The 11,569-nt window shown below is 40.7% G+C and overlaps 1 protein-coding gene across 1 annotated transcript in view; it reads right to left on the reverse strand.

Moving 5' to 3' along the window:
- Window positions 1–4,621, reverse strand: part of PEAK1 (pseudopodium-enriched atypical kinase 1) — an 83,095-nt gene extending 78,474 nt beyond the window's left edge. Inside the window, exon 1 of the mRNA XM_006866462.1 lies at window positions 1,494–4,621. Coding sequence (XP_006866524.1) covers window positions 1,494–4,621 — 3,128 coding nt within the window. The remainder of the gene's footprint in view (window positions 1–1,493) is intronic.
- Window positions 4,622–11,569: the final 6,948 nt, after the last annotated feature.

An 11,569-nucleotide genomic window follows, 5' to 3' on the forward strand; every position in this document is an offset into this window, starting at 1 on the left:
ATGATGACGTGGAGCGATGGAGCAGCTGGAGACTTTAGATCCAGAGAGGGAGAGCGACTGTGTGCTGAAGACCTGGGGGGTACGGGGAAGGATTGCATGGAGGGGATTGTAATCATGGCAATGAGACGATATACGATGGAATGAATGTAAAACTAATGTTCTCCCATGTAAACTATCACATAATTCACAATAAAACATTTAAGAAAAAAAAAATCTCTATATATTTGTGGGTACATACTTTCAGTCTCCTTCCCAAGCCCATTCATCCTGTGTGTCTATCCATGCATCTACTTGCAGATCACTGCTACTGCAGAATTGTGGAGATAACAGTATTGACCTCTTTTGCCTTTAGCTCTTGCACTCCTCCCACTGTCTTCTTCTAGCTACACTTTTTTTGTGTGTGGTCAATCTCACTCTTATTGTATATTGCCTTCCCCTTCACCCAAGTGAAGTGCCTTGTTTTTAATAGGCAGTTAATTAATTTTATTTATAATCAAATGACACAAAAAACTTAAGTTTTCTAAACGGAAATGTTTATGTGAATGATTATAAATGAGTACTTAAATTTTGTTTGACCTTGTGTTCATTAACAATGAAACGGGACTGGAATATTCAAGTTTTATAGTGAGACAGAGCTGGGTTTGAATCCAGACTCTGACAATTACTAGCTGTTTGACTCTGGCCAATGGCTAATTTCTTGAGTTTCAGCTTCCTCATCTGAATAACAAAACCAATTTACAGGGCTGTTACTAAGGACTTGAGATAAACATTTGGAATATGCCTTGTACAATGCTTGTCAGAGAATAGGAGATCAAGAAATAGTTATACAAGTAGAAAAGAAAACCAATGCTCAGAGGACTGATGTAGTTACACAACATGACTAGTTGAGCTATAGGTTATACTACTGAGCCCCAACCTCAATGACTAACTTCTCCTATTTCACCTACAAGTTAAAATGATTCCCTTTTTGTTTTTCTACATCAGTTGGAGGATCACAGGGTAGGGCAGCAATTAAGAAACAAATACTCCCTTACAAGAAAGTGATGCAGACAGAGATAACACCTTGGCAAAAGACCGAACTGCCTGAGGAGTTTTAGTTCACTTACAGTGAGGGACAGAAGAGTACTACCATTTATTCATTTGATCTTGTTTCTTCCTTATGCTATCATAACATTTCAAAGCAGCTTCTTATTTATTGCTATTAAGGTGTTATGGATTTCTTTTTCTATCTTAAAGTCCTTTTGCATTCACTAGAATGCAGCGGCTGCCTTAGCCAAAGATCCAGGCCATAAATCTTGGTTAGTACAGTAAAATTACTCCAGCAATATTCTAATCTTGCAATGCAGCTATAAAGCTAGATGCTGGCCACAGAGTGCTACTTACAATCAGAAATGGCTCTTATGCAATCAAAGATACAGAAAAGTTAGCACCTGAAAATGTGATTTTAAACCCACCTCCCTAAACCCCACATTCTGCCAGTCAATGTTACCTACCTGAGAATTTTTTTAGGAAACTGTGATGGAGAAGAAAGACTCCTTTTCTTCTTCTCTGAGCCCTGTGGGAAACTATCTTCTGTTCCACCCTTCTCCATGACTGCTGTCTGCTCCCCTTCAGCCTGGCTCTGCTCTACACTGAGCTGGCCTTGGGCAGGGTCACACCTGTACATGAAGACGATGGCTGGCTTCTCACTGGACTCTGCTTTGGTTTCTGTGAACCAGCGATGGCGTTGAACTGGAGGAGGGGGCAGCATGTGGATGACTGTGCCATCCAGGCCAACCAGTTTCCCTTTCTCTCGCTCTTTCTCTTTCTCATCCTCCTCATCTATTTTCCGGCGGCGGAAGAAGCTTTTAAATGATATCCAGCGCTTAGGTTTTGCATCCACAGCCCGCCTGCTTCCTTCAGAATGCAAAACAGATTCAGCTTCCGTTGACCTGGTAGGGCTGGTTGGCTTGGTCCAGTTGGTGAAATGCTTCTGCAAAAGGTTGCTTGCATGGTAAGGAGAGGAAGTAGAGCGTGGAGGAGGGAATGGAGGTGGTGGCTCACTTTGGGGGTTCGTAACTAATCTGGAAGGAGTGGTGGTGACTGACTTTGAGAATGGATCTTTCTGTGCTTTGGTAGGACTTTCTGTGGTCGGTGGTGCTTCCGCCTCACCACTGGGCTGAGATGTAAAGAGAGATCGGGGCCGCACTGGAGTACTCTTAGCAGGGTCCGCGTCTGGTGGAATGGCATAAAGCTCTTCCGTACTGCAAGCTTTAGGGCCAGATTGAGGCATTTCTGGAGGAGACTGTGGGGGTTGGATGGAAGCCACAATCTGAGAAAGGACTGTGCTTGCTTTCTCCCGGGTGTTACCGCAGCGGCCCATGGTCTGAGACTCCTGAGAGCCTTCTCTTTTAGCCACAGGTTCTTGAGTGGTTCTTTGGATCTTTGTTGGGGAGCTGTGGCTAGAACTGTAGCTTCTCTGTGGTGAAGCCTGGCCTCTGTGAAGACAGTTGTTAAACTCCTGAACCTTCTGAGCCACTGAGCCCTTTTTACGCTCTGTGCTGTTTGAAAACCCTTTAGGTTGAGGACATTCAGTGGGTTTGCTAGTGGTGCTATCAGACATTTTGCTTTCAGTTTCTATTTCTTCATAAGTATGGCTTATTATACTTGTGGTTTTTTCCTTCACTGAGAGCTCTCCACTTGTTCCCAGAAAACTCTTGTAGATAGCTAGATTGTCATATGCATTTGGATTGATTACAATGGGAACTTTGATGGCATTTTTGGAACTCCGAGCATAAGTTGGCTCATCATGAATAATAATTGGAAATGGTGGCATGCCAGCATTATTGTAACTATTAAATTTTATTTCAGACAAATTAGGTGACTTTACGGGAATGGTTCTGGAAGAAATGTTTGTAGCTGTGGGAGAAGTAGGTGCTGATTTGTGACAGTTTTTCCTTGAAGGGATATTTGGTCCAGTTCCACCACTAATTAATTCCACCTTAGGTATCTTTTGTCGTGGACTTGTACTTGAAGTCCATACTTCCTGGTATCGGATTGCACTGGATTTTTGGAAAGGGGCATTTATTTGTCCTGATGTTAATGCAGATGATGTCACTGGAGAGTTTGGAGTAGAAGATGAGCTTTTTGTCTTAGGGTTCTTGGCAGGGCCCTCGAGGTGCTCACTGGCCATAGCTGCTGACACATCCACGATGGTATACGGCTTGCACAATGGCTGCTCTAAATTCACAACTCGATAGGGCTTCGCTTGCTCTTCTATAGGAACAAGGTTTATAGTTACTGCCTGCCCAGCAATATCTGTACAGGCTTTACTTTCTTGCTTCTCGGTCTGTACAGCAATCTTGCCACCCTTGTCTTCTAATCGGAGCGCAAGTACTGCTTTGTGTGTCTCTGGAACTTTTGCTGAGCTCTTGGAAGTCTGTGATGAGTCTTCCTGCTTATTACCAGAGAGGCTTTCATAATTTGGTTCAATTTCTTTCATGTTCTTGGAGTCACCTTGGTTACCAGGAGTTACCCCTCCATTACAAATCTTCTGGGATAAACTGCTTGTGGTCTCAGAACGTGATTCTTCTGTTAAGGAAGAATCTGGTGACGTCGAGTCAGATGACAGCATGCTCTGAATGCTTCCGGGTCCATAGGAGACCACAGAATTCTCTTCGTAACCATTCAGGATTTCATCATAGCTGTCGTCATAGCCGACAGCACAGATTCTCTGCAGAGACTTGTTTCGCAGGGGCACAGTATTCCACTTTTTGTCCACAAAGAATCTAACAGGAGACAAAGTATTTGCCCTAAAGTTAGCAAAGCGAGGTTGCCCTCGCATGCGGATCTCCATGGCCAACAGCTCTTCATCGCTCTCATCCCAGCTCTCATGTTCCTCCTCCACATTACTGAAAAGTGCATCTTCCTCGCTTTCTTCACCACTAGAGAATTCTGGGTAACAGAAGCGGCCCCCTTCGTTACTGATCACTTCTGTGCTCCCACTCAGCATAACATGTTTTCCCTGAGCATCTTTTATCCCTCCCATCATGCAACTTGGTGGAAGTTTTCTCTCCAATGATCGTTTGTAGCAGTTATTTATTCTGCCTAAGAATGTTTCTCTAGAGTTTGTTTCACTTCCTCTTATCTGAGAGGTGGAATCTAAGCCTGCGATCTCCTTTAAGACTTCACTTAGTCCGTTATTATTGTTTGCTATCTGTTTTGTGTTGTCACTACTGCCGTAAGGCTTAGGAACATGGCTAAATCCTTCAATATCATCTTCATTATTATTGTTAAGTGGTTTCTGGTTCAAGGCAGTCCTGTTTCGGTTCCACCCAATGATGACAGGTTTGTTCTCACAGTGTTCTTGGATGCTAAGCTCACCACATAAACTCTGTCCATCTGCCACCATCATAGTGGGCTTCACAGCTATCGTGGGTTTTTTGGCCACAGGAGGTCGGAAATTTCCGGTGTTCCTGATGCGGTGATTATTACTGTGATTGGCATTTGTTTTCACATCGCCATGAGTGATGGGTGCCTTCTCAGAGTCTGGAGGGAGCTGGTGCAAGCTTTTAGGTTTAAAACAGTTTTTACATTCACCAGGTTTCCAAACGTGTTCAGTAAAGGTGTTACAAGCAGACATTTTTTAAAATAGAACTTCACAGGCAATGATTTTCTTTCAGTGCATGGCAAATCTTCCATCCATTAGTTTTCACCTCCCCAATGTGTCATAGCAGCTCTTCTAAGAATGATCAATCTGTGAGGGAAAAAAAGGAAGAACAATCATAATGGAAAAAGATACTGTCAGGCTTATGATAAGTGACTTGAAAAAAAAAACTGGTTTCATTCTTAAAGTTTCCCTTAAATTAAATGAAAAGAATAAATGAGATATAAACTAATTTGGATAGTTCATAATCTCCCTTTATTCAACCATCATTTTGGAAAGTTAGCCTTTTAACCATCATTTTCTCATGAAATCATTTATATTTCATTGACCCTGCCCCCCCGAAGATGCCTTTGATGCTGCTGTTTCTGTTATGCACCAATCTCTGACACTTGACACTTGGGCGTCCACTGCAGTCTCCTCTTCTCCTAATCATCCTTTAAATTCAGGGAATCATATAGACTCCTCAAACTTAATGCATTCAAAACGAATCCTTCTGGCTACCCCTTTTCTCAACTCATAGCAACTTATCTCCTCTAAGCAGTCAGCGTGCCTCTCCTTCCCAGGCCGCCTTCTTCCTCGTCTTTATTTTATACTTCAGTTAATATCACTACCATTAATCCACATGGCTAAGCTTCAAACTCTGGATCAATCTTGAAACCTCTCTGCACTTCTAACTCTACATCTTACCAGTTTATCTCCTTTTCTCTGGACCCCATTACCAGAAACTGCTAGTTCCACTCTTCACCATCTCTTGCCTAGATTATCGCACCAGGTTGTTTACTGACTTCCATGCCTGCCATCTCATCCGTTCGAATCCGTCCTCTACACCCTTGTTACTAAAAGTGCACTCCTCTGACTAGCAGCACCAGACTCACTTGAGAGCTTGTTAGAAATGCATCCTGGTAGGTTTTTTCCTAGACCTGCTGGTTCAAAATTTACACTATAATGCGATTATCAGGTGACTCTACTGCACTGTATTTCAATCTGATTTAACTTTCTAAAATGCTACAATGAGCATCTTATTACCTAGTTTAAAGATTATGCTGTGGCTCAGTCTTATTTAACGTACTGGTTCCCAAATGTCAGTATGTAGACTAGGGGTTCTGGATAAACAAGAACCATCTGAGGAACCACCAAGGTCCTGGGTAGTATAAACTGCTTACACGTGATTACAAGCCAAGAGGTTGGTGGTTCAAACCCACCCAATGGTGCTATAAAAGGAAGGCCTAGTAAATTGTTTCCTTAAAGATTACAGCCAAGAAAACACGATGGAGCAGTTCCACTCTGTAACACCTGAGGGCCATCATGAGTCAGCACTGACTCCATGGCAACAGGTTTGGTTTTGAGGCAGTTCAAGCTCACCAGCTGCTCCTCGGAAACCCTATACAGGGTCGCTATGGGTCAGAACTGACTCGATGACACTTAACAACAACAACCCTAGAGCTGGAGTCCTGGAAGAAGAGTGGGTTGTGAATTGGGCTGCAGTTTGAATCTACCAGCCCGTTCCACGGGAGAAAGATGAGGCTTTCTGCACCTGTAAAGATTTACAGCAGTTCTATATAGGGTGACCAAGGAACGACTGGTGAGTTGAATTGCCAACTTTGCGATTCAAACCTACCTTGTGGTCCAATTGCTTACCCTAAAGCGCCACACCAGGATTCCACCACCATAGAGCTACATAATCAATCTCTGGAAGAAGGCCTAAGAATCTGCATTTTAAACAGTCTCTCCAGGTAATTTTATGTGCAGAGTTGTTGAAATCTCTGAGTTACAAGAAGAAACTGAAGCCTTTTAGGTGGCACTGTGAGCTTAAAGCACTGGACCGCAAGGCTGGTTTGAACCATAGGGTCAGCACTTCAAACTCACCAGCGGCTTCCCATGGAAACCCTGTACAGGATCGCTATGAATCTTAACAACAACAGACATTTCTTCCTTCTAACCTCATGTCTTGAAAAGCAACAACTCTTAGCATACTCTAAATCCCATTGAGCTATCCATTTCTTCTTGAAATGATCAAAAACCCCTTCTTGTTGTTAAGTGCCATCGAGTCGTCATAGCTACCCTGTATAGTGTTTCCAAGGAGCAGTTGGTGAGTTTGAACTACTGGCTTTGCAATTCAAACTGACCTTGAGGTTGCGTGCTTATCCTAAGGCACCATTAATGAACAAGTAGTTTCATTTTCAACTGTCTGCTTCCCCACCAGCTTTGGAAGTCCTTGAAAGCACAGGCTGTATCTTACTCATTTCTACATGGCTTATACAAAGAGCTGAATGAAAACTGGTTGATTAAAGGTGCTGGTTTTAAGATTTAAGAACTTAATCTTGTGGCTTTTTCTACTGTCTTGGTAGCAAAGCTACACACATTCCCACAGAACACCACTAGTCTTACTTACATTTCTACTTTGGGTAGCATAAGAATTTGACAGCATATAGGCACTACACACACACACACACACACATATATTTAATAGCTAGAAAGTTCAATTTCATCATGTAAAACAAAAGTGCCAGGATCCTTGGTTTGGTTAGAAATCTAGCCTTTTTACCAACTTTCAGCATGTTTCTAAGAAAGAAATGTTTTCTTTAGCTAATATACACAAAGCTAAGCCCCGTGTAAGCAATACTTGTAAAGTACCCTGTTTTAGTGGGACACCTGCAGGCTTAAAGACCAAAGAAATTCAAACAAAAAGTCCAATGAACTGGCTAAAATCTAAGTTCAGTCTTTGCTGGAGACCATTGGAGGGGTCTTTTCAGTAAGGTTAAGGTACATTCTGTAAGTGTTTGTTTGAAAACATTTATTTACTCTTTCAGATATTTTGAAAGTTATATCCTTTAGTTGACAAAATGGTTTCCTGCTAGCTGGAGACTGCAACATTGTGGGCAAGTGGGAGAGTGGCATAAAATTGGGTGGCAAAGGAGACCAGAGGTCTCCTTTAGCCTAGTAAAGATTATAGACTTTATCCTAAGAGCAGTGGGAATCCTAAGCCACCACTTTAAGCAGGGGTTTTAGCAGGGGAAACAAACATAATGCAATTTGTATTTTGAAAAAGATTTCTCTGACTAAAAATCATGAAATGCTTAGTTGTAAATTGAATAAAACAATGCAAAATGTAAAACCTATATGAGGAAAATGCAAAATAACTTATAACAAACTGATTCTAAAATTTATATGAAAAAAAAAAAATCATATGAAAAGGCAAAGGAACTGTAATAGCCAAAACAATTTTGAAAAAGAACAAAGTTGGAGGACTCATATTACCTGATTTCAAAACTTCCTGCAAAGCGGCATTAGTCCTGACATTAGTATTAGAGAAAGAATAGAAACACAGATCAGGGGTAAGCAAAATCAGGCACGTAGGCCAAATCTAACATGTTGCCTGTTTTAGGTGCTGTAGGATAAGCACTGACCTGCTAACTGCATGATGGGCAGTTGAAGCCCACCAGCTGCTTTCAGACACCCTATACAAGGTCACTATGAATTGGAACCAACTGGACAACACACAACAAAACAACAGCAACAAACTAAGAAGGCTTTTTATATTTTGAAATGATTAGAAAAAAGAATTATACTTTTGACAAGTGAAAATTATCTGAAATTCAAAAGTCATTGTCCATACAGAGAGCTTTACTGGAACACAGCCACACTCATTCATTTATATATTGTCAGTGGTGGCTTTGTGCTGAGATGGAGAGTTGAGGAGTCATAATAGACATCGTGTGGCATCTTCACTGCCTTGCACAGCTTCTCAGCACACTACAAATTGCAGTGTTTCGACTGTTACATGTGTCACCTATACGAAAAGATTTTTCAAAGGTAAAATATATATAATTCCAGTATGAATATTTGCAATCAATTCTGATGAGAAGAAATACTAACTGTGACTCTCAATTAAGTGAAATGTAATCGCTCTCCTAAAAAAGAATTCCACTCTTCTTATTGGAACTGTGTTAGAAAAAAATTGTTCTCAGTGATTACAGCTTGAATTTTATGAAAAAATGAGTCTTCTCTCCTGTTATACAAATGCCTGCATAATATTTTTGATTTTGCCTTTTATCCTACAAAGACTTATAAAATAGTTACTATCTGGTCCTTTACAGTTACTGACCCCTGACATAGATCAATGGAATAGAACAGAGTTGAGAAATAGGACCCCCACAAATAGAGTAAACTGATCTTTGACAAGGTGGAAAGCATATTCTTCTCAACAGAAGTTTTAGAACAACTAGATATTCATACACACACATACAAAATGAACCTTGATCTATTCCTCATACTAAACATACAAGTGAATTCAAAATGGATCACAGATATAAGAAAACAATGTAAAACAATAAACATTTAAAAGAGAAAACAGAAGAAAATATTTGCAACCTTAAGTTAAACAAATAATTCTATGCTATACCACAAAAAGCATAACCCATAAAAGAAAAAAATCTGATTAACTTGGACTTCATCAAAATTAAAAGCACTTGCTCTGTAAAAGACACTGAACAGAATGCAAAGATAAGTCACAGAATGGAAGAAAATCTGCAAAGTACATATCTGACAAAGGACTTGTGTCTAGAATAAGAAAGAATTCTCAAAACACAACAGAAAGAAAACAAACCCAATATTTAAAAAATTGGCAAAGACTTAGCAGACACTTCACTAAAGATGAATTATATGCAAACGTGAAGATATGCTAAATATCACTAGACAGTACAGAAATGCAAATTAAACTATAATAAATGATCACTATATATCTATCACAATTAGTACACTAAAGTTAAAACAAAAACTGGTACTAGTGAAGATGGGGCAATATAACTCTCATGCATTGCTGGGGGAATGCAAATGGTTCTGTCACTTTGAAAAACAGTTTGGCAGTATCTTAGAAACATAAGCTTGCTATGGAATCCAGCAACCCCACTCCTAAGTATTTATCCAATACAACTGAAAATTTAGGTTCACACTAAAACCTACCTGTACATGAAGGTTTATAGCAGTTTTTCTCACAACTGTCCCCAACTGGAAACAATCCAAATGCTGTAAGCTAGTGGTTATGACTATATATATCTGTCAAAACTCGTACAATTATACATTGTTGTTGTGTGTCATGCAGTTGTTTTTGAATTGCTGACCTTGCAGTTAGCAGCCCAACTCCTAACTCACTATGCTACCAGGGAAGGTAAATTTTACTTTATGTAGATGAAACCTCAATAAACCTTACTACATCTGTGGGAAGAGACAGTGGAAAAGTTCCATATTATCAGCTAAAAGGACAGGGACAGGCTGGAATAGACCATCAATTGCTAATATGCAAGTTCAAGCTTAAGCTGAAGAAAATTAAAACAAATCCATGAAAGCCAAAACCTGACCTTGAGCACATCCCACCTAAATTTAGAGACCATCTCAAGAGCAGATTTGATGCATTAGACACTAATGACAGAAGATCTGAAGAGCTGTAGGATGACATCAAGAACATCCTATAGGAAGAAAGCAAGAGGTCATTAAAAAGACAGGAAAGAAAGAAAAGACCAAAGTGGATGTCAGAAGAAACTATGAAATATGCTTTTTAGTGTAAAAATGCTAAAGCCAATGGAAGAAATGAGGAAGTCGAAGAGCTGAATAGAAAATTTCAATGAGCAGCTTGAGAAGATACAATAATAAAGTATTGTAATACAATGTGCAAAGACCCAGAGGTAGAAAATCAAAATGGAAGAGCACACTCAGCATTTCTCAAGCTGAAATAACTGTAGAAAAACTTTAAGCCTCAACTTGCAATATTGAAGGATTCTATGGGAAAACTATTGAATGATGTGGAAAGCATCAAAAGAAGATGGAAGGTATACAGTCACTGTACCACAAAGAAATGATCGAAGTTCAAACATTTCAAGAGGTAGCACATGATTAAGAACAAATAGTACTGAAGGAAGAAACTGAAGCTGCATTGAAGATATTAGTGAAAAAAACAAGGCTCCAGGAATTGATGGAATATAAATTGAAATCTTTCAACAAACTGATGCAGCACTGAAGGTGTATACTCATCTATGCCTAGAAATTTGGAAGGCAGATACCTGTCCAACCAACTGGAAGAGATCAACATTTGTGACCATTTCAAAGAAAGGTGATCCAACCAAATGCGGAAATCATTAATATCAGATCCAAGTAACATTTTGCTGATTCAAAAACAGCTGCAACAGTATGTGATAGTTAGGTTCTGTGTCAACTTGGTTGAGCCAGGATTCCCAGTCGTTTGGCAGTTGATAGTTACGATGATCGGCTATGAGCAGCCAATTGAAAGGATGTTTCCTTGGGAGTGTGGCCTGCTCCCAAAGTAATGGACATGCAGGAAAGATGTGCTCTTTTTTTCCCATTGGATTTCACATCTGGGTCATCCTCCAAACTCTGGTTCTTTGAACCTGAGCCAGTGGCCTCCTCTATTGTGTTTGCCTGCTGGACCTGCCTGCTGAGTATGCCTGGAAAATTGGGCGCCCACTGGAGGGTCCTGCATGCCTATTCCTGCGACTCCAGCTCTTGTGCTCTGTGCTGATGGTTCTGCAGTACGCCGTCCCAGGCCTTGGTTACCCATCACCTCGCTGCCACCTCTGCTCCAGTGCTGAGGTCTCCCTGCTCTGTGCCCTGACAGAATTCCTGTCTTCCAGGCCTGCTCACACACCTTGGTTTGCCTACTCTGCACCTGGGATGCTATCTCTACAACTGTGAGAGCCATTACCTTGATATATACTATATATATACATACATACATATACATACACACAAACATATATGTTGTTGTTAAGTGCCGTAGAGTCGGTTCTGACCCATAGCAATCCTGTACGGAGTTTCCGAGGCTGTAAATCTTTTTCCCGCGGAACTGCTGGTAGTTTCGAACTGCTGACCTTGAGGTTAGCAGCCTGACTTGTAATCACTACACTATTAGAG

This window comes from Chrysochloris asiatica, unplaced genomic scaffold (genome assembly GCF_000296735.1).
Source record: "Chrysochloris asiatica unplaced genomic scaffold, ChrAsi1.0 scaffold00092, whole genome shotgun sequence".
Classification (NCBI taxonomy): domain Eukaryota; kingdom Metazoa; phylum Chordata; class Mammalia; order Afrosoricida; family Chrysochloridae; genus Chrysochloris; species Chrysochloris asiatica.